This window comes from Pipistrellus kuhlii, unplaced genomic scaffold (assembly GCF_014108245.1).
Source record: "Pipistrellus kuhlii isolate mPipKuh1 unplaced genomic scaffold, mPipKuh1.p scaffold_m20_p_17, whole genome shotgun sequence".
Classification (NCBI taxonomy): domain Eukaryota; kingdom Metazoa; phylum Chordata; class Mammalia; order Chiroptera; family Vespertilionidae; genus Pipistrellus; species Pipistrellus kuhlii.
Genome location: NW_023425482.1, coordinates 26,320,889 through 26,346,965, shown reverse-complemented (window position 1 = coordinate 26,346,965; position 26,077 = coordinate 26,320,889). Strand labels below are relative to the sequence as shown.

The window sequence follows — 26,077 nt, the reverse complement described above, 5'->3', positions numbered from 1 at the left end:
GGGGGGGGCCGGCCGGGGCCCGGGGCCTGGGGGAGGGGGGGCCTCACCTGCCAGGTTCTCGTGCACGGCCTTCATCTCCACCTGGGCCCGGGCAAAGGCCTCCTCGATGGCCCGGTTCTTGTCCTCCTCCAGGGACTGCATCTCCTCCAGCATCTGCCCGTGCGCCCGCTCCAGCTCTGCCTCGTACATGGCGATCTGGCGGCCGAGGCCGGAGGCTCAGTACATGGGGCGGTGTGTGTGTGTGTGTGTGTGTGCGCGCACCAAAAAGAAGCCCTGTCTCTTCTTACCCGTCCCCCGACACACACCTGAACACACGCACACGCACACGCACACACACAGGAGAGGGGCAGGATGGACATCTCTCCCCCCACAGAGCCATGAGCTCCATGCAGCTTCCTCCCTGCGTTGCCCCGGCACCGGCCCGGGTCCGAGCACATGATAGGTGTGCAGTCACCATGAGCCCTGCTCCCCCCCAGCCCACATGATAGGTGTGCAACCTGGAACCCTTGGCTCCACACAGTGGACTGCCTGGCTGTGACACTGGCGAGAGCTCCCTTCCGAGAGCGGGTGTGCGGGGCCCTGGGCCTTTGTGAGCAGAACCTCTTGTGAGACAGCCCCTGAGCCGCACTATGAGGTGGGATCCCATCACTTTACAGATGAGGAAACGGAGGCTCCCACCAAACCGGCCCTTGTTCCCGCGGTCGGCGGGGAGAGGAGGGCCCGGAGCCCGGGGCTGTGGCCTCCGCTGCGGGCACGCCCTGCCCCACGGCCATGCGCCCCCACGCGCACCTCCACCCCCCACCCCCACCCCCCGCGGCCTGCACACCTGTGCCCGCAGCTGAGCCGTCAGCTGGTGCGAGCTCTGCAGCTGCTGCTCCATCTCCTTCAGCACCTGCCTCTGCATGGCCACCTGCTCCTGCAGCTGCTGGTTCCGGGTCTGGGACTCGCTGAGGGCCTGCTTGGTCTTGGACGACTCCACCTCCACCGTCTTGATGACGTACTGCGGGCGGGCGAGCGAGGGAGGAAGGGAGGGGAGCACGGAGTGTGAGTGCGCCTCGGCCTCGCTCCGAGGCCCTGAGACTCCCTGGCCTGTGGAGGGGACCCTCGGGGACATCCCACTAAGAGCCCCTGAAAAATACAGAGATGCGGCGAGGTCCTGGCTTCCCCATGGCTGCCAGGGCCTCCCAGAGTCTCCTCCTCTTTTTAAAAAATATATTTTATTGATTTTTTACAGAGAGGAAGGGAGAGAGATAGCCAGAAACATCGATGAGAGAACATCGATCAGTTGCCTCTTGCACACCCCTCACAAGGTACATGCCCTTGACCGTAATCGAACCTGGGACCCTTCAGCCCGCAGGTCGACGCTCTATCCACTGAGCCAAACAGGCCTCGGCGAGTCTCCTCCTCTTAAGGAGCCACTCCGAGCCCTGCTATGGCCCCTGCCTCGGCACAGAGCAGAGGAGAGCAAAGATGGGGGCACCCAGCGATGCCCTATGTTCTTGCCTGGCCTGCGGTGGGCATCTCAAGCATCAGTTGCAGGATGCCTACCACATGCCTGGCCCTGGGAAGCAAGAGACAGGCCAGAGACTGGTTGAGTGCAGACCCAGAGCGCCACCTTCACCCCTCACACCCGCTCCTGAGTGCCAGCCCTGCCCCGGGCACCGGGGCCCACGTGATCGCTGAGGTCCAGCCCGGGCACCCACCTTGATGGGCGGCGACTGGGCCCGCAGGCTGGCGATGGTCTCATGGCTGTCGCGCAGGCGCCGGCTGAGCCGCTCCTCCTCCTGCGCCTTCTCGGCCAGGCAGTCCTTGAGCCGCAGCTCCACCTCGGCCAGCCGGTCCCTCTTCTGCTGCACCTCCAGGTTCAGCTCGGACAGCAGGCTCTTGTTCTCCGCCGCCTCCAGCTGCAGCTGCGCCAGCCGGTCCCGGAGCTGGGCGCTCTCCTGCAGGCGGGGGGACAGGCCCTGCGTGAGGCCGACGGGCAGGAGGACAGGCCCGCAGGGTCCCCGCGAGGAGCTGGTGCCCGTTAGGAGTGGGCCCTCGGGAAACCCCAGGCCCCGTGCCCACCTGGCTGTGCTCGCAGCCCGCGCAGGGGGCCGCCGCCGGCTTCGCGCGCAGCTCCTGCAGCTCTGCCTCGCAGCGCCGCATCTCCTGCCTCAGGCGCTCATTCTCCACCATCAGCAGGTCCCGGTGCTTCTCCAGGTCCGTGCCTCCCTGCGGGGTCCGCACGGGGGCATGTGGCCAGGGCCCGTCAGGGGGGGAACGAGGAGGGGGGCGGGCACAGTGTGTGCAAGGGGTGGGGGGATGGGGGGAGAAAGACAGAAGGAGAAAAGAGGAAGGAAGGCGAGTGAGGGAGAGGAGGAAATCAAGAGGTAAAGGTAAAGACAGGAGAGGAAGATGGAGAGGGCGGTGAGACAGGAACTGCTGCGGCGGCAGCACCCTGCCCCCATCACCCCCATCATTTTCCCGAGTGTGAAAGTCACAAGTCCTATTTATACGGAGTTCACACTCCTGCCTGGAGTTCACACTCCTGTCTTACATGGCAGGGGAGCATGCACCCCCTGCCCCTGTGTGTCACGTGACCTCGGAGGGCCTGTGAAGGTGGTATTATCCAGGAGCATTTCCCAGACAGGACGCTGCCCCCCTGGGGCTGCTCGGGCTCACACCCCTCACCCCACGTCTGGAGGCCAGACTGGGCACTGGCCCCCCTGCCTGCTGCCCCCTCCCCCTCCCCGCCCCCCAGGGACGCGTTGGGGGCCTCACCAGCTCCGACCGGAGGCGGCTCACTTCCTGGGCCTGGCTGATGAGCTTCTCCTTCAGGCTCTCCACCTGCCGGCACAGAGCCGGGGTCACCATGAGCCCTGCTCCCCCCCAGCCCACACCCAGGCCTCGGCTCAGCCCTCCCCGAGCCCAAGCATCGGGCCCCACCAGAGACGCCCGGCCAGAGACACCTGGCCGGGCCGCCAATCTTCAGCGCCCGCTCCCACCCAGGACCCAGCGGCCTGAGCTCTCCGGCGAGCCTGCGGGCAGGCGCAGCAGATGCCGCAACCCCTGCCCCTTCCCGGCTCAGGCCGGGGCGGCTCACCGGGGGCTGCCCCTCAGGAGGCGTGCCTGGCACAGGCCCCCGCCTGCTTCTGCATCCGTAACTTTCTATTCTTTCCTCTTAAAAGGCTCCCCGGGCCGAATCCGGTTTGGCTCAGTGGATAGAGCGTCGGCCTGCGGACTGAAGGGTCCCGGGTTCGATTCCGATAAAGAGCATGCACCTTAGTTGCGGGCACATCCCCAGTAGGGGGCGTGTGCAGGAGGCCGCTGATCGATGACTCTCTCTCATCAATGTTTCTCTCTCTATCTCTCTCCCTTCCTCTCTGTAAAAAATCAATAAAATATATTAAAAAACAAACAAAAGAAACAGATACATTTTTAAAAAAAGGCTCCCAGGCTGTGTAAATGGCAGGCGCTAGGAAGCCAGGGCCCGTCCTTGCCCAGCCCCTGGAACGTTCCATGTCGAGTGGTTCCCAGTGAGGCTGCCTGCGGAGACGGGTCCGCCAGCGAGCAGGGCACACCTGGGACCGCGTCCACCCCAGCTCCCAGCCTGCCCTGCAGGAGCTGCGGCTGGGTGGGCACCTCGTCCGGAGGCACGGGTGACCTGGCCCGGCGGGAGGCCTGGGCGGGGAAACCAGGCCCCCAGCGGGCGGATCCCAGGATGGCGACCCCTCGGGAGCCGACCCCCAGCTGGCTGCAGACCCTCTCCTTGGCCAAGAACCCAGCATGCACACAAGCACGTTGACTCGGACGTGAGCACGTTTGCGGTTTTCCCTGCAGAGCATTCTGGGAAGCGCACCCCACGCTCTGGACTCACCCTGAGGGGGGTCGGGATGTGGCTTTCACAGCCGGCGATGGAACACTGTGTTCCACTGCCAAACCGCAGGTGACCAAGCCCCCGCCTCCAGGGGCCGCCAGGTGAGGGGCCGTGTGGACTGGACCCCCCAGGCCACCTGCAGGAGGCAGCCACGGGGCCGGGAGAACACAGGCTCGGTGTCCCCAGCCTTCCGACCTTTCCGGAGGCCAGACCCTGTGGTTCCCGGGGCGCGTGCGCGTGTGTGTGTGCGCGGGCGCGCGTGTGTGTGTGTGTGTGTGTGTGTGTGTGTGTGTGTGTGAAAGCTCCCGGCCTGAGTGGCTGAGGGGCCACCACCGGTCTGCGGGCGTCAGGACCAGGGCTCAGGCTTCTGGGCCCGGAGCAGGCGGCTGGACCACGTGTCCGTCGGGCCTCTGCCTCTCCGAGTCGGTGGGGGAGGAAGCCGGCCATGGGCTCCACCCGCCTCTGAGGCCGAGGCCCTGACACAGCGCCGTCACTCATGGTCGGGGACAAGGATCCCAAAACACAGGCCCAGCCTGGCTTCCCAAGTCCTCCGGGCGGACAAGCTCAGCCAGGAGAGCCGGAGGGTCCATTCCTACAGCCCCCTCTCCCCCCAGCCATATGCTGGGCCATGGGCCACGCAGGGGGAAAAGCTCATGCCACTCTGTACGCTCCCGACGCCCCGTCTGCCATGAGCCTGATGGGAGGGCTGCTCAGTGCCTTGGCCCCACAGGCCAGCGGTCGGCAAACTCATCCGTCCACAGAGCCACATATCAACAGGACGACGACGACGATTGAAGTTTCTTTGGAGAGGCACGTTTTTTTAAACTTAAACTTCTTCTCACGCCACTTCTTCCAAACAGACTCGCCCAGGCCCTGGTGTTTTGTGGAAGAGCCACCCTCCAGGGGCCCAAGAGCCGCAGGTGGCTCGCGAGCCGCGGTCTGCCGACCACGGCCACGGGGGAACGAGGAACAGTTTGCACCAGGCGGTGTTTCCCGCCTGCACCACAGAATCGGGGGTCCCCCGAGCGCCCGCCGTGGGGCACACAGATGTTTACCGGGAGCTTCCGATGACACAGAGAAACATGTCTCCACACACACAGAGAAAACCCGAACCATCACCGTGCGAGCCGGACCACGGCGGGGAGGTCCCCGGACCACAGAACTGTAGGACCGATTCTTGACGCTTTTCGGTTATTTTTTTTTTTTTTTAAGTCTCAAAGAATGTGTACTATGCCTCTTGCACGCCCTTCACCCTAAAACAGGCGGCTCTATTTCCCTTTGGAAGGTTGGGGTCCCCTCCCCCCTCCGCAGTGTCCTCCCCCAAAAGTCACCCCGGCACGGTCCACTGGTGAACGGGCGGCCCAGACGGGCCGTGTCCTCGGCGCCGGCTGGGTGTGCTCTGCCCTCGCTGGTCCCCAGCGTGCTGCCTGGCGCTCAGACTCGACGCAGCGGAAGTGGGGTTTCCCAGCATTTACCGGGGGGGCCAGGACGCACACCTGCCACCCGCCCGCTGCCGGGCCCCGGCCTCCTTCTTGCATCACAATCGGAATCCTGGGTGCTCTGGGCTCTGCCTAGAACTCCGAGGGGCGCCCCACACGCAGGTGCCTCCCACGGGGGCTGAGTGCGGGTGGGGGGCTGAGGGAGGGGCTGTCAATGACTCTGTGGTCCGAGTGTCAGACGCCCAGTCACCCCCTGGTGTATCCAGGGCAGTGAGGGGCACAGCTCCACACCGGGGGTGGCTGGGCAGGCGCGAACCCTCCATGTCCATGGGGTGGGTGACGGCACCCGGGCAGGCAGGCAGCCTCCTGTGGGGGCTGGGAAATGAGAGGCTGCCCACAGGGGTCTGCTTCGGGAAGGCCGGAGGCTAGGGGAGGTGCCAGGAGGCCCTGAGTTAGGGAAACAATGAGCAAAAAGAGCCAGAGGCACCCAGAGGTCCTCAGACGGAAGACACCAGCGAGCAGGGCACACCTGGGACCCGAGTCCACCCCAGCTCACAGCCTGCCTTGCTCAAAGCAGTGAGGACAGAGTGGGAGCCGGGGGGTGAACCTCACCAGAGAGAAGGGACTACCCACCATGGCTCTCCGTCGTTGGTACGAAGGGGGAGAGGCCTTCTCTATCACCAGCCCCAGGCCCAGCAGGCGCCCAGCACACAGCAGGCCCCCATCACCACCTCAAGCACCCGCCCGGCAGCCAGCGCACCCCAATGCAGAGCGGCGGGACGAGGCAGGCTCCCGACGGGCAGCTGTGGGGCTCCAGGCCCGCTGGTGTCACCCCCAGGGTGGAGGAAGGGACCAGGCTGGCCATGGACCGACCGCACAGGTGTCAGCCAGAGAAACTGAGTCACGGGCCTGGTGCAGAGAGCCGGGGCCTGACAATTACATCTCCGGGGCCGCCCCGCGCAGATGTGTTTTCCCAGCTGCCCCCCATCAACGCCCACGGCCCGCTGCTCGCCTCCTGCCTCGCCGGCCCAGCCTCAGCCGCCTCCTCAGGGAAGGCAGGCTCCCAGGGGCCAGGAGGGGCGTCACTAAGCTGGGGAGGGGAGAGGGCCTGGGAGCCGTTGGGCCTCAGGAAGACGGCCCAGAGGCCAGAGGGGCAGCCCCAGAGAGAGCCCCACGCTGTCCCCAACCCGCTCCCTCTCCCAGGAGACCCGACTCCGGGCTCCGTGACCTCTGGGAGGGGTCCGTCCGGCCCTGCCTCCGCTGGGGGCAGTGGGAAGCGTGGACCCCCAGGCCAGAGGGGCCAGGTTCCAATACAGACACCACCCTACCCTCCGGACAACCGTGGACAGGCTCGGCTTCGCCCACGCCCCTGGGTTTCCTCCTCCTCTGCCTGCTGGGCCCCGGCTCCAGGGACGCCCCCAAGAGGAGGGGGAGCTTGAAGCCACTAGGACATCACCAGGGAGGGCATCCTCTGTAGCCACGGCCCCCGTGGTGGCCAGACCAAGCCCCGTGGCCTCTGTGGCCTGGGTCAGCCAGGTGCTCGGGGACTCAGAAGCGGACCTTCGGGCCGAGTGCTCCCACAAAAGTCTCCATCCGACACTCCCCGGGGGAGGCCTGGAAGGTCTCCTGCAGCCTCAGGAGCCCCATTCGCTGGGTCGGCCTCACCGGCGGGGAGGGCTGTCATCATAACAGCAGCTCTGAACCCCCCAAGCCTGAGGCAGGGACCCCCATTATGCCCATTTCACAGGGAGGAACACTGAGGTTCCAAGAGATCAAGCCTTGGTTAAGCAACTTGCTCGAGGTCACCTGCCCACCAAGGGGCAAACCTAGGACTGTAACTCAGTCGCCGCCACCAGGTTGACCCCCACAGCCCTCACCCGATGTTTTTGTTTTGTTAATCCTCACCTGAGGATAGTTCTTTCATTGATTTTTTTTTTCTTCTTTTTAAGAGAGAGAGAGAGTGGAAAGGAGATAGGGAGGGAGGGAGAGAGAAACATCGACGTGAGAGAGAGACATTGATGGGTTGCCTCCCGCACGCGCTCCAACTGGGGCTGGGGAACGAGCCTGCAACCCGGGTCCATGCCCTTGACAGGGAATCCTACCCGAGACCCTTCGGTGCGAGGTCCGATGCTCTAACCACTGAACCACGCCAGCCAGGGCCGCGCCCTCACTCAACCACCCTTAACGCCGCCTGCCGTTCAGGAAGAGCCGCGCTCACACGGCGAGGCTGGGGGCCAGGCACCACGGCGACGAGGTGGAGGGACCCCGGACGGGCTTTCCTTAGAGGGTCAGCGTGGAGGAGGCCAGGAAGGTCACCGCGGGTCAGACCACAGCGAGGCCGGCAGGAGACGGGAGCGCGCAGGAGGGACCCTCCCAGGGCACAGCGCTGTACAGCTCGCCATCCCTGTTCCCGTCCACGCTCACTCTGACCTGCCCAGCAGCCTGGAAGCCACGCTCTCAGCCTGTGACTTCCTGTGACTGCACGGCCAGCGCCTGGGGGAGCCCGGACCCGAATCCCGCCCCCGATCCAAAGCCAAACTCTTCCCTGGGAAGAGGGGTGGGGGCACCCACAGACCTGGGCCATCTCATCGGGCCCCGGCGTCGTGTCCGCTGTGCAGACGGGGAAACTGAGGTGCAGCGTGACGGTGAACTAGGCCAAGGTCACACAGCTCATGAGGAGGGCCAACATCGGGATTCGAACCCGGCTCCGGGCCCACAGGGTTGGCCACAGCTCCATAGGGTATGGGACCCTAGAGCAGTGGGTTCTCAGCCTTTCTAATGCCTCGACCCTTGAATCAGTTCCTCGTGTGGCGGTGACCCCGGCCCACAGGCGGAGAATCGCTAGCAGGGTCGCCTAAGGCCATCGGAAAACACAGACATTTACGTTACGATTCATAGCAGCAGCCAAATTACAGGCATGAAGTAGCTACAAAAAACAGTTTTATGGCTGGGGGTCACTACAGCTTGAGGAGCTGCATTAAAGGGCCGCGGCATCAGGAAGGTGGAGAACCACTGCTCTGGAGAGAGGCTCAGGGACCGGAGCTTGAGGCGCAGCCACGGAGAGATTAGCAGAAAAGAGCTGACAGGTGGTCTGAGGATAGCCCGGCCAGTGTGGCTCAGTGGTTGGATGTCAACCTATGAACCAGGAGGTCACTGTCTGATTCCCGGTTGGGGCATAAGCCGGGGTTGCAGGCTCGATCCCCAGTGTGGGGCGGGCAGGAGGCAGCCGATCCTTGATTCTCCCTCATCATTGATGTATCTCTCTCTCTTTCCCTCTCCCTTCCTCTCTGAAATCAATTAAAAAATATTTTTTTAAGAAGAAAGAATGCCCGAGGATAAACCAACGTGAGCAAAGACCAGGCACCACTCAGAACTCGCATTTCTCCGAAGGGCCCAGAGGGCTGGGGGCCGGGAGGGTGGTGGGGAGCCGGGGTGGGGGGGCGCCCGGAGTGTCTGCAGGGCTGGGGCTGGGAGAACCGAAAAGGCTGCGATGCTTCCCCTTCAACTTCCCCGCCAAGAAGTAAAGAGATTTTGCTAATTAAGGGGAAAAAATATATAAAAAAAATAAACAAAATCCAACTTGTTGAAAGTTACAAAAGGCCACTGATGATGATGATGACTTCATTTACATGAAATGTTCCCAAAACAGGCGAATCCATAAAACAGAAAGCAGACGGGCGGCTGCCAGGAGCTGGGGGGCGGGGGAGTGACTTAATACATCTTTTGGGGGTGACGCAAAGGTTCTGCAATTAGCGGGAGGTGGTGGTTGCCTCGCCGCCCTCACACACCCCAGACCGGGAGCTGCACACCTCCAAAGGGGCGGGTTTTACGGTGAGGGATGCTATGGCGGTAAAGCTCTTCAAAAACAAAACGCGGTTTGAGAGGTGGAGAAAGCCTGAGCCGTCCACACCGGGGGAGAGGAGGGAGGGGCAGCTGAGCGTGCTCGGGGGCTGTGGGCCAGATGTGGGCACTACGGGGCCCAGCACCAGCCCCAACGCAGGGGAGCTTTAAGCAACGATGAGGCGGATCCCGTTAGTATAAACCCTACAGCGGACTGTGGGGGCCGTGGGGAAGTGGGGAGGGACAGACACAGGCACGAGACACAGACAGGACAGTGGGAGGGCGGAGCGGAGCCCCAGGAGAGGGGCCCGGGCGCCCACGTACGGGGAAGAAGGGAAACAGCCAGGCACCCAGAGGGGGGGTGGTGACCGGCCCCGCCGGGCGGGCAGCTCTGAGACCCTGAGCGTCCCCCTGGCCTTCGAACGGAGAAAACGCCGCTCACAGCCTAAGCCTGGCTCTCCCTGGCCTCCAGCGGTGTGAGAGCCCCCTCTCCACCTGCACCCACACCAGCCTCCCTTTCCGGCTAGTGCTCCAGGGGGTGACCTCGGCAATGACCTCTGTCCACTCGGGCTGCCGAGCACACGGGGTGGAGGACTCCGGGCGGGAAGCATCCCTGCACCTTCCTGCTGCTCTCACGCCTGCCCGTCCCTCTGGGGAGGCAGGTCCGGGCCCTGGGACCATGAGGAACGGGCACCGGGAGGACCAGGCCTCTGACTCTCGCCACCTCGCCCGCTCGTGTGCTCCCGAGCCCGGAGAGGAGTGGCCAGCTGTCCATCAGGCCGGCAGCCTGGAGGGCTCCGGGTGACTGGAGCCACGTCCTCCGACCTGCCCCGCGGCGGGCAGGGGCCTCTGCCAGTCCCCTCCTCCCCGGGTACCTGGTTCTGCAGCTGGGCGGAGGCGGCTTGCTGGTCACCGTCCCGGAGGGCCAGCCTCTCCCGCAGGGCCGCCAGCTCCTCCTGCAGCCGGGCCTTGTCCTCCTGCAGCCGGGCCATGGCCTCCACCATCCTATGCACCACGGGGTCCGCGCCTGGCGGCCCCGCCAGGCTCGAGCACCTCCCGCTGCCAAAGAGCCGCCCACCTATGAGCAAAGTAGCGGCCGATCAGCCGGGCGGCAGAGGTCCACCCTGGCTGGGGAGAGGGCGGTCCCGGCAGGGCGACGGCACCATCGCACCATCGGGGACGGGAGGGGGTGCTGGCGGAGGGGAGGGGGCCGGGAGAGGCCTGGGCAGCAGCGTGGGGGCAGCCGGGGGACTCTGGGGCAGCTTCCGGGGGGGCCGAAGTGCCTGGATGGGAACTCAGGAAAGCAGCTTTCACCGAATACTCCCTCCAAAGCACGGGTGCTAGGCCTGACGGGTGACGCCTTCTCCACAGCCCGCCTGCAGGTCATCGAGGCTGAGAAAGGTCACAGGTTCTCTGGTGACAGCTGGGAAGGAGTCGGGCTACCTCCCCGTAAAACACGACTCTCAGGGGAGCATGCTGTCCTTGAACCCCAAACCCTCTCCAGAGTAAGAAAGAGAGAGGAAAGGGAAAGGTGTGCGTGTGCCAGGGACAGACAGACCAGGACGCAGCGACAGACAGACAGACAGACAGACACGGCACGTGGACAGGAACACAGACCGGCCGCCACCTGCCCTGGGCGGGGCTGACTGCCAGGACCGCACGGGTGGGAGGGCTTGTCAGTACGGGGTGGGAGGACTCCCGAGTCCTCCTCCCGCCACAGCCCCCCACGGTCCTGCCTCCAGGAGCAGGAGACAGACAGGCAGATAGATGGGTGTCGGGACGGAGACACAGACAGGAGCCCGTGGCCAGAGGGCCTGCCAGAGCTTGCTCGGAGGGCACCGTGGATGGAGGAGGGAGGGAGGAGGGAGGGGGCGAAAACCGGGCCCTGGCCACAGCCCCAGAGCCAGAAGGAGGAGGCCAAGAACAAAGCGGCCGAGAGGAGAGCGAGAAGCAGCACCCAGGGGCCCCGAGCCTCCGCTTGGCCTCGGAGCCCCAGGCTCCCGGGCTCCCCCACAGGAGGGCCCCGGAGCCGCAGCCCTGTGGGCGGGACTGGGGGTCCCAGAGAGCGTGAATGCAGCAGCCACCTGCTCCTGAAGTCCCCCGGTCCGGACGCTGGCAGCTCGGACCCCCGAGGCGGCAAGGGTGCTCCCGGACCTCAGACAAGCCCAGGCTGGAGCAGGGAGTGTGGAGGGAGCAGGTCCTGGCCGGGCAGATCGGCTCAGTGCGCTCCCGCCTTCTGCCGTCCCCGCTCCCACTCTCATGAGGCAAAGCACACGGGGGCTGGATTTTCCCTTCCTCACAACCCCTTGGGACCACTTGGACTCAAGAGCTGGAGCCGGAGAGGCCCTGGCTGGCCAGCGGCCCGGCCATATGGCTCGCACGTGACCCCGCCTGCCTGTCACGGACGGCGGGCCCGGATCCTGCTCTCGGCTCCGGAGAGAGTGGGTCAGAGGGACGCCTCCAGGCCTGCACACGGGCTGCCATGGGCCTGGCGTGGCCCTCGGCCCTCTGCCGGCTGCCATGGGGTCGGAGGGGGGCCGGGGCTCCGGGGGGAGAGCCCCCTCGGGGTCTTCCTTTGTGAAATGGGGACATCGGCCCAGCTGGTGTGGCTCCCGGGTTGAGCGTCAGCCTACGAACCAGGAAGTCATGGTTCCATTCCCGGTCAGGACACACGCCCGGGTTGCAGGCTCCAGCTCCAGTAGGGGGCGTGCAGGAGGCAGCCCATCAGTGATTCTCTCTCATCACGGATGCTTCTCTCCCTCTCCCTCGCCCTTCCTTTCTAAAATCAATTAAAAAAAAACCAAAACATTTAAAAACAGCCCTAACCGGTTTGGCTCAGTGGGTAGAGCGTCCGTCTGCAGACTAAAGGGTCCCGGGTTCGATTCCGGTCAGGGGCATGTACCTTGGTTGCGGGCACATCCCCAGTAGGGGGCGTGCAGGAGGCAGCTGATGGATGTTTCTAACTATCCCTCTCCCTTCCTCTCGGTAAAAATCAGTAATATATATTTTTTGAAAAAATTTAAAAATAAAAATAAAACGGGGACAATGGGCCTTACCCCAAGACAGAGGGCACTACCCGCTCACACCTCGGGACAGGGGTCTGGACACCGGGAGGGATGCCCGGGTGTGAGTGGGTGGTGCCCACAGCACGTGGAAGAGCCTTCTTGCCCAGGACACTGTTCATTGGGACACCCCCCGAGCCCACGCCTGCTGGGGAGCCCCCTGTGCCGTGTGCCCGGGGAGCTGGGAGGGGGCCGGGGAGTGCCTGCTGGGGGAGAAAGGCCCTTGACAAAGCTCAGGGACAGTGGGCGATCAGAGGACACCTGGGGACAAGCTACCAAGCAGTGGAGGCGGTGCACACCGCTTGGCATGTCCGTGTTCAGGCCCTGCCATGCCCGGGCGCTGCCCCTCAGACACCCGGGCTCAGGAACACCCAGGCCTCACTAACAAAAGTCAGGCCTCCCTGGTGATTGGAATGGGCCCCTCCCTTCTCAGCCCACTACGAGGGCCCCCCCAGCCCCCCCCTCCCCCCGATTGGCTGGACGGTGGAGGACCGTCTGCCCAGACCTCGACCAGGCCCCACACCTGCCGCCAAACACCGGAGTGCCCGCCCAGGCAGACGGGCGAGCGCGGCTCTGGCACGGACTCAGAGGACGGATTAGGTGCTTCCACCGCGAGGCAAGTTCAGGCACAAATCGGCCAGGTGCCGGGCAAGGACAGCCAGGGGAAGACCGGCCCGTTCTTTCCACCGCCCGTCCCTCCCCCATGGGCGGGCGCCCGGAGGGTGAGCCTGCCCAGGGACCACCAGGCCAGGCCCCCTGGGGGGGGGGGGATCGCACGAAGGCGCCCCCAGCATCTCCCGGGAGTCAGTCCTGCTGGGGGAGAGAGGAGCCGCCGGCTCCTGCTTCCCGGCCTCAGGCAGCAGAGGGGGGCCCGGACCCAGGGCCTCCGGGACCCCGAGGTGCAGGGGGAGGCGGCCAGGCCTCTCTGCTAGCCGTGGGCAGCATCTCTGAGCCGAGACGGCCGCCCTGCTTAGACAGGCGCCGGGAAGAGAGAAAAGCGGGGAAACCCAACCCCGGCCCACGCCCGCCAACGCCTCTTATCTCCCTGGCGCGGGGAGGGGGGCTCAGGGGAGGGCTGGGCAGGCTGGGGGGTGAGTTCCGCGTCCAGGCGACCAGGATGTGGACGGGCCGCCTCTGGCGAGGAGGACAGCGTGTATGGGGACGGTTCTGAGCCGCCCTCCAGCCAGCTTTCGCCGGGGCCGCTCCGGGCTGGCGGGCGGACGTCCTCCGTTACCTGCTTTCTCTACATTCATGGTGCCGCCGCCGCCGCCTGCGTCCTGGGCCTCCCGGTCCCGCCCGGGGGCCGGCGCCTGCCTCTTCAGCAGCTTCTCTTCTCTCGGCCCCTGACTCCTGTGCTTGCACCCCTTGTCCTGCTGGGCCTGCTGCCAAGACACAACCAGAATCCTCACGTGAAGGGGGCCACGGGGGGTGGGGGGCGCCCGTGACCCTGAGAGCAGGGCACTCTCGGAGCTGGCAGGACCCGGGCCCGCGGGTCCCCCCCCTCGCTGTGCCGGTCGACGGGGACAGACAGGCCTGGAGTCTGGAAGACAAGGTGCCCAGATCCTGCGACAACACAGGGGCGGTGTGTCCCCTTGGCAGCCGGCCCTCTCCGCTGGGCACTTAGGAAACCTCAGGTACCGTCCTCTTGGCCCCATGGGGCCTGAGTCTCCCACGCAGCAGCTGGCTCCACTCAGGCACTTGGCAGTCTGAGGCCACTGCCCCCAGGATGCCCAACGCCCCCCCTCCAGCTGGCACCAGCCGACGGCTCCCAAGGAGGGCACCCGCGGGTCCAAGCAGGCAGGGGAAGGTCCTGGCCAGACATCTAGGGACCCTGGGACCATCTCCCAGTCAAAGGCAAGAAGGCAGGGCAGAGCTGCCCGGCGAGCAGGGGGGAGGAGGGGAGGGAAAGAAGCCCCCTCCTCGCAGCCCCCACCACCACCCCCCGAAATCAGTCACCCCAGCTCGCCAGAAAGCCGTCCGGGGTAAGAACACCCGCTTTGAGGACCGTGGAAATCAGACACTCCTCGATAAAAAACATCCGGGAAACACAGAGGGGTTCTCCAGGGAGGTCGGTGAGAGAGGAGAAACGTGCGTCATTCAAACTTTTTTGAGAATAAAGAGAGAAAACAGAATGTGGGAAGGAGCAGAGGGAGGCTTTCCATCTCATTCTGAACCCGTGGACACTTGTGTTTTTAACCTTATACACACCTGCAGTGGTGTGTGTGTGTGTGTGTGTGTGTGTGTGAATCCTCACCTGGGGGTATTTCCCCGGTGATGTTCAGAGGGAGAGATGTGAGAAAGACACATGGGTTGGTTGCCTCCTACAGGCACCCTGACTGGGGCCTGGGATCGAGCCTGCCACCGAGGTACGTGGCCTGGACTGGGAATCGAACCCGAGACCCCTCCGTCCTCTGGGCCGGCGCTCTATCCACTGAGCCAGACAGGCTCAGGCTACCGCACGCTTTGTTTTTTAAACATCAACAGAGGTTACCGGGAAGAGCTGTCTGAGGAGTGTCCTGTGTGTCCCTGAGCCCACCGTGTCCCAGAGAGACCCTTGCTCTGGTTTTAAAACGGCTCCCTGCCGCCTGGGAGCCGCGTGGCTCTGGGCAAGCTCCTTTCCTCCCCCGAAGCTTCCTGCTCCCCCCTCTTTATACCGAAACGATCCCCCACCCGCCCTCCGCGAGGAGCCGGTACAGGAAGGAACGGCGGTGCCTTCGACAGCTGCTCCGGGCTCTGGCACAGGGCAAGACCTCCGCGCCAGGGTAATGTCTGTGTTTCTGTATCTCCCGGTGATTTGCTTTGACCCCCAAAGAGAGCGGAGAGGGAACCGACGAGAGGCGAGAAGCGACAGCAGCAGGCTGTCAGTTGGCCACCCGCTCCCTCCCTCTCGCTGGACCCCCACGACCCCACCACGCTGGACTGGAGGAGGGAGGGCGGACGGACAGCCCGGCCCTCAGACTTAGGGAGAAGCTGCCAACTCTGTGTTGTCCCCGCCCCGCCACCCACGGCCACACCAGCTCGAGCAGGCTTGTCAGAGGCACATGGAAACTTCCAGCTGCCGACCAGAGCAGAGGCTGCACTATTTCTGGCCCGCCGGCCAGACCACAGGGAGGGCAGCCGGCCCCCCTGCCCCGGGAGGGGGGGGATTTCGAGGGGGTTCATCCAGCTGCGTAGGAGGCTGGCCGGGAGGGCGGCTCGGCCTGCTGTCGCCTCCCTGAGCCCGGCTCCCTGCTTCGGCCCTACCTCCCCGACCCCGAGAAGCCCCGTCACCACGACAGACTCGGCGGGGCCCGGACGGACAGAGAGAAGAACAGAGAGACGGACGGACGGACGCGGTCACGGACATGGGCTGCTGGCTGGAGCTCCGCAGAGCTCCTCGGCGGATCTGCTGACCCCGGCAGATGGGCGGCAAGCACCACCCGACAGACACCCCGTAATCAAAGCTCAAGAACGGAGCCGCCGCCCAGCTCAGGGCAGCCGGCTCTGACCACCTCCGGAGTTAACCACCAGCGGCTCGGCTCAGGGGGCAAACGGCTTCTCCGGCGTCTTTAACTGTTCTCACCCCGGCCAGGCACGCTTTCCTCACGAAGCTGATGGATATCAGGACGGTGTGGTGGTATTTTCGGATGAGCCATGCAAGAAGGGCCACGGAAAACCACGCTGTCTCGGAAGTGACAGCGAGCTCGGGGCCCCCGTGCGGATGAGGCCTGGGGCTCCCCAGAGTCCCTGATCACCGGGGAGACACAAATCCAGGCGACAGTGAGGTGCCCCCTCACGCCTGTCAGAACTGGCTCCCATCACCCAGTCAACAAAGGCAGGAGCTGGCGAGGATGTGGAGACCAGGGAGCCCCAGTCCATGGCTGGGGGGAACACAGGCCGGCGCAGCCATTATGGAAAACAGCGTTCCCTCGAGAAAAAATTAAACGTGGAACTCCCATTGGCCCCAGGGATCCCATGCCTGGGAGTTTATCCTAAGAAACCAGAAACACCAGGCAGAAAGGAAACAGGCACCCCTATGTTCACAGCAGCACCATCTGCAACAGCTAAGATCTGGAAACAGCCCAGGTGCCCATCGGTAGACGAGCGGATAAAAAAGCTGTGGTGCATTCATACCGTGGAATACTGCGCAGCAATAAAATAAATAAATACATAAATACATAAATACATAAATAAAAGAAGAAGAAGAAGAAGAATCTTATCCTTCGAGTGAGCACTGGAGGGACCTGGAGAGTATGAGGTAAGCGAAATCAGCCAGTCAGAGAAAGACAAGATCTCACTTGATCTTGATCTCACTCACATGTGGACTCGAATGAAACAAATAAACTGATGAACAAAATGGACACAGAAGCATGGAACAGAGTGCGGGCGGGTGGGAAGATGCATATACACATAACCCATGGACACAGACAATAGGGTGGTGAAGGCCTGGGGCTCTGGGCAGGGTGGGCTAGAAGGAGTCAATTGGGGGAAAGGTAATATTTTCAACAATAAATATATAATAATAATAAAAAAAAAAAAGCCTTGGGACCAGCCCTGGCCAGGGGGCTCCGTTGGTTGGAACATATCAAAAGGGTGTGGGTCAGATCCCTGATCGGAGCACATATGGAAGGCAACCCATCGATGTTACTCTCTCTATTTCTCCCCCCCTTCCTCTCTCTCCATAAAAGCATATCCTCAGGTGAGGATTTAAAACACACACACACTCACACATACACAGAAGCAAGTCTTATTTTGAAGAAGAAAAGAAAATTGGGGCCAGACAGCGCCTGGGACCAGGACTTCTGTCCACACGAGGGAGGGCGCACTCAGAGGGCACGTGGACCTCCCCCTCGTGGGATGGGCGTGGCTTGCCCACACGCCCAGTAAAGGCTGGTCCCTCATCCGCTGCCTCCACAGCGGTGGCCCTCGCCCGTCGGCATGCCCACGTCTGCAATCATCCGACTCCTCCCCAGCTCCTCCACCAGACTGCAGTGTCTGCCTCTTTCTTGCCGAGTGTCAGCACCTCACACAGCCCGTGGCATGGAGCAAGCGCTCCCTAAACAGGCGGTAACAAGCAGACGCATTGCAAAAGCACAAGCCTGCGCCGTCCTAAAGCTACTCGGCGCTAAACTGCGTGGATGTGCAGGTATATACGGAGCTCGCCGCGATCACAGGTAATACAGGGGGTCCGTCAGAAAGTCCACGGTGAGCCCAGAAGTGGAATATTCTTTTTTTTCTTTTTCTTTTTTTTTTTTAATTTTATTGATTTTCCACAGAGAGGAAGGGAGAGGGATAGAGAACTAGAGTTGTAGATGAGAGAGAAACATCGACCAGCTGCCTCCTGCCCACCCCCCACAGGGGATGTGCCTGCAACCAAGGCACATGCCCTTGACCGGAATCAAACCTGGGACCTTTCAGTCTGCAGACCGATGCTCTATCCACTGAGCCAAACCGGTTTCGGCCAGAAGTGGAATATTCTGCGGCAGTTTAAAAGAAGGAGGTCTCGCCGAAACCGGTTTGGCTCAGTGGATAGAGCATCTGCCTGCGGACTGAAGGGTCCCAGGTTCGATTCCGGTCAAGGGCATGTGCCTTGGTTGCGGGCACATCCCCAGTGGGTCGTGTGCAGGAGGCAGCTGATCGATGTCTCTCTCTCATCGCTGTTTCTAACTCTCTATCCCTCTCTCTGCCTCTCTGTAAAAAAATCAATACAATAAAATAAAAATAAATAACAAATAAAAGAAGGTGGTCTTTCTCTAAATACCGGTGCTGGGGAAGAAGTCACCAAGGCTGGCTGTGGAAGGAAAGAGCCAGCTGCAGGGCGGGATGCGGACATAAATCATCAGAACGGTTATGAGTATGGTTCAGTGGGTGCGTGAGAAGGATAAACCCTCAGCGCTGGCCAGCGGATGCCTCGGAGACACAGCGCCAGGCAGGGGAGGCACTCGGAGCCTCGGTTTCGCATCTCTCTGCCCCGTGCAGACTCTTCGCGTCACGTGATACAGCGAGTCCCATGGAGTGGGGGTCAGGTCCTATGGAGTGCTGTGCCGCCAGCAGCAACGCGCTTAACCTCTCTGAACCTCTCTGACTCCCCCCACAAAGCTTCGGCGAGACAGAGGCTGTCTTCAGACTGTTCACGGGGACGGCTGTGAGATACATCGTGCCCGGCGCCGTGCCTGGCACAGAGCTGGCGTTCCATAAACAGTAGCTAATCTTACCGCTGTCATTCTGGGTTTTTTTGTTTGTTTGTTTGTTTGTTTTTTCTGCAACTGAATACACGTATTGATGCAAAGTCTGCCTTTTGAGAGTTGTTTGGTGGTAAGTGCAAGAGAAAAGGACCCACGTTTTGGCAAAGCCCCGCTGCCCAGCTTTTGGACGGCGGCTTTCGATGAAGAGGAAATACAAGAACTGCCCCCCAGACTCACGGCGGAGCGGGAATAGACGGCTGCCCTCCAACCGGCCCGCCTTCCTAACAGCTTCTCAGAGAAGGCCCTGCGCTTCACAATTTCAAACCTCAGCTGGAGAGCTTCTGTCATCTCCTAATAGTTCCTCCGACATAACCCGGCAAAGCAAACTGCCGCGTCTACGCAGGCTCACGGGCGCATGTGCCGAGGGGAGCTTGGCAGAGGCACGAGGCAGGTCGCTAGCCCTCCCTCGGAGTCCCCCACCCCCAGAAGCCTGTAGGGACCCAGCACTACAGCTCAGAGGCCAGATGCACCCCCCTGGCCGGCCCCCTCGCGGCTCGGAAGCCCCCCCCCCGCCCCCGTTACCTGCACGCTCAGGTAGAGCCGGCGGGGGCTCCCGGGGCCGGCGCGGTCCACGCTGAGGGCCCGGCACTGGGCTAGGGCTGGGCGGGCCCCGCTGCGGGCTCCGGGGTCCTCATGGCCGCCGCCGGCCGGGGTGTCCTTCCCTCGCCCTGTGCCAGGACAGAAAAGATGGTGAGACTCTGACAGCTGGCTTGTCGACCACTGAGTGGAGCTCGGCTTGCACACGCTGCCACACGCCTGCCCTGCACGGAGGGACGCCTGGCACTGGGCAGGGGCTGCGCTCCTGTCTTCCCAGAAGCTGCTCCAGGAGTCTCTACAGGAGGGCGCCCAGGACCCTGCAGGGCTCCCCTCCCTCCTCCCTGCTCCCTGCTCCCTCCTCCCTCTTCCTCCTCTCTTGGGTGGCTTGGGAGCTCGCACTGCAGGGAGCACCGGCTGCAGGGAGCAGCAGAGGAAGCGATGCCAGCCTGGCTGTGCCCATCAGCACAGGGCCCGGCTGTTACCCCGGCTGCCTCTAGGTGGCCATTTCCCCAGCCTTCATTAGTGCCAGCCCCACGCTGGGTGGCCTGGCCCCTGCGGCCTTCCCTCCAAAAGCACATCCCTTGGGCCTCTGACACCGCCTCTCTCCCCGGACGGACAGACGGGGGAGAGAGCTGACTGTGGCAGCGACACCCATCCGTCCCACCACGGCCTGTGGGACTGGAGGGGTGGAGGGGCTGGCCTCACAGGGCAAATGGCAGAACCGCCAGCCTGGGCTGGGATGATCTCCTCAGTGCCAGCCAAGTGCTCTCCAGACTGTAATGCCCTCCTTGGTCCTCAGTCTCCTTGTCAATGAAATGGGGATAAAGAATCAGACTCAACACTGGGGGGTGGGGGCCTGTATGGGAGTGGGGTGAGGGGGCAGCAATGGTAAGATATGTACACATATTACACCTTAATTTTAAAAATGGGAAAAAGTAAAATAAAATAGCCCTGCCCGGTTTGGCTCAGTGGATAGAGCCTCGGCCTGTGGACTGAAGGGCCCCGGGTTCGAATCCGGACAAGGGCATGTACCTTGGTTTCGGGCACATCCCCAGTGGGGGGTGTGCAGGAGACAGTTGGTGGATGTTTCTCTCTCATCAATGTTTCTAACTCTCTATCCCTCTCCCTTTCTCTCTGTAAAAAATCAATAAAATATATATATTTTTTAAAATAATAAAATAAAATACTATGGAATATAAAAAAGAGAGAGAGAATCAAACTTAAAAAACATTTTTAAAAATAATCAAATTCACAGCCCTGTGGTGAGGACAAAATGGGTGACGCACATAAAGTGCTCTCACACACAAAATTAAAATTAAAATTAAAAATAAAGTGCTCACACAGTGCCAGGTACCCAGAAAGGTGGGGGCTGAGGTGAACCACACTGGCTGAGACCCTACCCAGTCACAGGCACTGGGCTTAGCTTTTCACACACAGGATTTCATGTGAGCTTTGTCTCAGATTTTTAAAGTGGCTAAAAGCATGTACAGAATACTCATAATGCTCATATGACAGACCTACACACACACACACACACACACACACACACACACGCACGCATGCACACACAGGACTGGAGGAACCATACAAACGCTCAGTGACAAGCTCACAGGGCATTTTCTTCCCGTGCCTCGCTTTACTGCCTACCACAGAGACTGTGATTTTTACAAACTGAAGGCAAGACCTGCCACCGGCCTAAAGTCTGTGACTCACTTTATTGCCATTCTCCCTTTGTTGTAGCCTGGAACCGAACCCTCCACGTTTCCATGGTGTGCCTGTAAGTGATTTTTATTTCCTCTCCCCACACCCCCCCCCCCCTCTGACAGAGAAAAACATCTATGAATTGCCTCCCATATGCTCCCTGACCAGGGATTCAACCCACAACCTAAGTACTCGTATGTGTCCTGACCGGGAATCGAACCTGTGACCTTCTGGTTTACGGGACACCACTCCACGCCACCGGGTCAGGGCTTATTTTATTTCTTAGACTTTGTTTTTGGTTTGGGGTGTTGTCTTTTTTTCTTTCTTTCTTTTCTTTTTTTTTTTCTTTTTCCCAGTTTTTAAGGGCACAAATTTTGGTGGTTGTTTTGGTGTGGTTTTTTTCTTCTTGCTTTTTTTTAAAAACCAGAAAAGCAAAGCTACTTCCTATTCCACTTGCAATCCTTAAGACAATCCTGTGGGGTGGAGACCACCGTAGGTCCCTGCCAGACACCTGGGGCTGCCTGACCCCAAAGCCCAAGCGTTCGTTTCCCGCCGCTCCCCAGGGTCACCCCGCCTCGCTCTCCCGTGCAGAGAGCCGTGTCGGCCCCAATGTGGTGGGCGAGAGCGAGAGCCCGAGAGGAGTCTGCCATGTGCCCTCTCTGCGCCTCAGTTTCCCTTCCTTCCATGGATGGGCTTGGACTTGACAGCAGTGGGGGACACGGCCAGCTCACGGGGCCCTAAACTGAACGCCTGCCCCTGTGGGTCAAGAACGAGAGACCACCGCACACACGCCCCAGGCCACCTTCCCCGAGGACGGACGCCTCTCCCCGCTGACACTTCGAGGGAGACCTGCCCGGGCCGGACTTGGGGAAAGGGTCCAGGGCAGCTCCCCACCCCGGACGAGCCGGACAATCCAGCCCCGACCCATAATCAGAGCTGCCACTCACTGCTGGCTGCTGGCGGCACCAGGGGACGTGACCCAGAAAGGAGAGCTGGTGCTGACAGCTCCCCAGGGGGGACGGCCTGTGGGGGGGACCCAGATCCGGGGGCTCCTTCGCTGCCCACCTGCTATGGGGGTCCTCCCAGTGCCACCTGGGTGGGTACCCGCCCAAACCCTGCCGGCCCCGCTCCCGGGCAGCCTCGGTCCACCCTCCGCGGGCCAGCCCGGGCGGGATCAGGTGTCCCGAGCGCGCAGGGATGGGGCGGCCACGGGGCAGCCACCTCGCCTACCTTGTTTACCAGCCGCCGCCGGTGGCAGGAACCACAGGGGGACCCCAGCCTCCGCCAAGGACCGGCTGACCTGGCCGGGCTGGGGCCGCGTGGCTGCGGCCAGCGTCCTCCCCGCGCCCCGGGGACCGCGTTAAAGTTTAACTCGGCGTCTGTGCGGCCCCGGCGCCTCCTCTGTGCGCAGCCAGCAGCCAGCAGCCAGGGCGCGATTGCCGCTCCCCCTCCACGCCCGGCTCCCGGCTCCCCGACCCTGTAATTTACCTGACAGCTCGGAACGGGGCCCAGGAGCCGGCGAGAAACCCCGCTCTCCTCCCCGGCGTCTGGAGGGAGGGAGGGAGGAAGGAAGAAGGGAGATCGAGAGGCATTTTAAAAATGCGGACTCACCAGTTCTCAGCCTCCCCGGGCCGGTGTGTGCGAAAGGGCGGGCGGCCGGGCTGGCTGGGGCGGGGCGGGCCATCCCCCGCAGCGCCGGCTCCTCCGGGGCCCGGCCCACTCTCCAGGGGCCGCGCAGCGCGGGCGGGGCTCCCGGGTGCCAGGTCCGGCGCGACTGGACCATGGCCCGGCGGGGATCCGCGGCCTCCCCCGGGCGCCCGGCAGCCTGCGGGGAGAGAGGGAGAGAGAGACGAGATGGAACACACGGGCCAAGCCGGAGCGCCAGCCCCCATGGCCGTCGGGTCCTGATGGCACATTCAGGATAGGGAGGTTCTGCAAGGAGACCATGGGGGGGGGGGGGGGGTCCTGCAGCACCACGTGGAGACCCCGCATCGCAGCCCCTCCGCAGGGGGCCTGGCAGCTTGCAGACATGCCTCACACCGTGAGTCAGGGGCATCGCTGTAAATCTAATCGGAAGGGACCCTGCGGGGGTCGCCGGTGACAAATTGGGTTCAGGTGTCACATTCTCTTACAGTCAGCTCACTCAGACCCTCCAACGAGCCTTCCCTCCAAGCCTGAGCCTTCCCTCCAAGCCTCCAGCACAGCAGGCAGCTGGCTAGGCGTTGAGGTACTACAGAGATTCGTCCCTTCTTCATTTAATAATTATTTATGGGGTGCCTGCTGTGTGCCAAGCACCTGCAAAGGTGGAGGAGGGGGGGGGGCGTCTCTTAGATCAGGAGAAACAGGGCCTCAAAGCTCCCTGTAGGGAGGGAGGTAAACACTGTGGGAGATGCCAGAGTGGCAGGAGAATGGGGGCTGGGGGAGCACGGGGCTGGACAGGAAGCTCCACAGGTCCCGTGTAAACTGAGCAAATGCACTGACCAGACTTTCTGCACGCGCAGAGCAAGCTTTTTTTTTTTATTGAGCACCTACTGTGTGCAAAGCAGCCTCGAGGGCCTTTCAGGTGACTAAGTGATAGACCCAGACTCAGACAAACGGGAAGCCCTTTGCAGAAGAAGCCACACGTCAGCTCGGAGAGACACCGAGGGCTTCCTGGTGGCCCTGCCGGGGTGGAAGACCACTTCCCCTGTCCGTCACGGCACTGGCTGCTTGCTGCCAGGCACTCAGACATCAGTTGTGAACAGAGAGGGTGTCCATCTCCTCTGACCTCTGACCCTCTATGGCTCCTCAGCGCGGAGCTCACAGCATGTTCGTCTTTTTAAACACACACACACACACACACACACACACAGAGATTATTATGATCTCTGATCTGGCAACTCGGTGTATTTGTGTCTCAACTGGGCACCAAAAGTATTCTCGACTTTTCCTGGAGATCAACCACCTATTTGCCCTGAGCTTTCTATCAGCCAGTGCAAAGGGGAAAACTGATCAGGTGCACGATTTATAGTATCTTTGATATCAAATAAAGGAGGTACTCAAGAGAAGTACACTGAGTGGCCAGATTATTATGCGTTCAGAGTTCATAACTAATCTGGCCACTCGTGTGTGTATGTGTGTGTGTGTGTGTGTGTGTGTGTGTGTGTCTGTGTGTGTTGCTTTCAGAGAGGAAGGGAGAGGGAGAAATAGAAACATCACTGATGAGAGAGAATCACTGATCGGCTGCCTCCTGCACACCCCACACCAGGGATGGAGCCCGCAACCCAGGCCTGTGCCCTGACCGGGAAGCCAATTGTGACCTCCTCGTTCATAGGTCGATGCTCAGTCACTGAGCCACACCGGCCAGGCAGCGTGCTCATCTCTGCAGCCCCACAGCACCAGGCCCGGCGCTGCGGCCTCACCCAGATCAAATAGTCAGCAACGGCTTTTTGATCGAATGCCCGGAAGTAAACGCAAAGGTTCGCACTGACACCTGCAAGAGAGCAGGGCTGGACACGGAGCCTCAGGGGAGGACACAGTCACCCAGGGTCCTGCAAGACGAGAGGCAACCAGGAGGACAGAGCTCGCTCCTGGCCGGAAGGGACGCTGGAGAAGGAAGGTGGCAGGGGCACCAGGCGGATGCAGAGTCCTGAGCTGACAGGTAAGTGGGAGGGAGAGGATGGTTACTTCCCGGAGACCTGCCACAGGGAGGCCAAACTGGAACAAAGACCCTGGGGCGTTCTGTAAGGGACAATGTCCTTGGAGCAAGATGGGCAAACCCGCAGTGGGCAGGGGCTCCAAGAATCCCCTACACCCTTCTCTTCGGGGAAGAAGCTTGGCGAGGGTGGGGAGGAGAGGCTGGACCCAGAGGACGTGGTACGGAGGAGCCGCTGGAACACGCTGGGTGGGCAGAGGGGCAGGAACGGTGGAGGCCTTGAGAGACAAAAGGCGGGAGAGCGCAGGGACAGGTGGTGGCCCGGAGACCTGGTGACCGATGTTGGCAAAGCTGAGCCCTGGGAGCAGGCCAGGCTCCGGCCGGCCGCTCCTGGTCCCTGCCTCCCTTCACGGAGGCGGACGACTCGCAGGAGGAGGCTCCTGGGTGCAGTCTCTCTGGGCTGGAGGCAGGATGTGGGCCGAAGGGGCGGGCAGCAGCTGAGCCAGGTACGTGGGCCGGTTCCCGAGGAGCTGGGCACGGGCCAGAGAGGCGTGGAAAGAACCAGCGGGAGCCGCCAGACATCCTCTCCTCCGGGCTGCCTGGCACAGAGCTGGGCACACGAGCAACCTGGACTCCCAGCTGCCCGGTGGGCCAGGAGGGAGAGACGGGCTCCATCGGCAGGCCAAACAGGACTCTGAAGGTCAACTCCATGGCCAAGTCGGCGGGGTGGGGACCGGAAAGGACAATATTCCTGAGACTTTCTGGAAGGGAAGTCGGGGAGGCGACCGGGAAGATCTCGGGGAGAAAGAGGAAGGGTGGGGGCCAGATCCTGAAGAGGAAGCAGCAGATGGATTTAGCAGAGGGCAGCGTGAAGGTCAAAAGTACGGAGGGCTCAAATTAGCCCCAGGCTGGGGCTGCACACACCCCCCCCCAGGGCTCCTGGGGGGGGCCTTGGGGGATGCTGCTGGAGTAGCCGGGACCAAAAGCTGGTCCAGAACCGGGCTCTGCCACCTGCTAGGTGTGTGACCTTGGGCCTCATTCTCTCCATCTGAAAATGGGGACCACGCCACCCACACGGAGTCAGGAGAAGGATTAGGCAATGCATAGATAACGAGTTTGGAACAGTACCTGTGCTTCCAAAGAACTCACACATTTCCTTTTTCAGATCTCCCTCCAGGCATGGACGAATGCAGAGGGGCTGGCTCCAGGGACAGCCCTGCCTCTCTGCAGCCCCCACCTCACCACAACCCTGTCCCTCCCTCTCTCCCTCCAGACCAGGGACATCGCAATGACCGAGGGACACACTCGTGGCCCAGACACTATTACTGGGGAGGGCTCTGTCTTCCTGGGAGAGCGGGCAGCAGGTCAGGGAGGCTGGCCAGGAGCTGGGACCGCCCCTACACGCAGTCCCCGTCCTGTCCTGGGTTTTCCAGGGCCGCCCCGAGTTCAAAGCCTCTGCCCCCGTTTGTGCCCATGGGGCTGGCGGAACCAAGCACGCTGTGTCCCTGACGTCCAGTCCCTGAACACACAGGAGGCCGCATTCCTTGCACATGACTCTCCTCTCGCTGGCCAAGGAGACGGCTACTTCGCCAAGGGCACGGGGAACCCGGCCGGGCAAGGGGCGGCAGCGCCCCGCCAGCCTGAGCCTGGCGAGCTCCCAGGGAAGGTGACAGCCCAGGGGTGGCCGCCACCCACCCCCGAGACACACGTGTTGGGGGTTGGCTTGGGGCAGTTCCTGAGCATTTAGACACAGCTTCCTCTGGAACCTCCCCCAGGACAGG

The 26,077-nt window shown here is 62.2% G+C and overlaps 1 protein-coding gene across 9 annotated transcripts in view; it reads right to left on the bottom strand.

Annotated features, from left to right (window-relative positions):
* The window catches only part of KIFC3 (kinesin family member C3), a 40,584-nt gene that overhangs the window by 8,781 nt on the left and 5,726 nt on the right, over nt 1–26,077 (bottom strand). For 3 of the 9 annotated variants that reach the window (XM_036440268.2, XM_036440267.2, XM_045582834.1), the window contains exons 2-10: nt 22,274–22,487; nt 18,947–19,092; nt 13,435–13,582; nt 10,014–10,216; nt 2,764–2,829; nt 2,068–2,214; nt 1,704–1,943; nt 827–1,000; nt 48–195 (exon numbers count right to left, since the gene is read on the bottom strand). In XM_036440268.2, the coding sequence (XP_036296161.1) occupies nt 48–195; nt 827–1,000; nt 1,704–1,943; nt 2,068–2,214; nt 2,764–2,829; nt 10,014–10,216; nt 13,435–13,582; nt 18,947–19,092; nt 22,274–22,487 (1,486 nt within the window). Of the gene's footprint in view, nt 1–47; nt 196–826; nt 1,001–1,703; nt 1,944–2,067; nt 2,215–2,763; nt 2,830–10,013; nt 10,217–13,434; nt 13,583–18,946; nt 19,093–21,892; nt 22,107–22,273; nt 22,488–26,077 lie in introns of those variants that run through there. The other 6 variants (XM_036440272.2, XM_036440269.2, XM_045582835.1 and 3 more) reach the window with 6 other exon arrangements.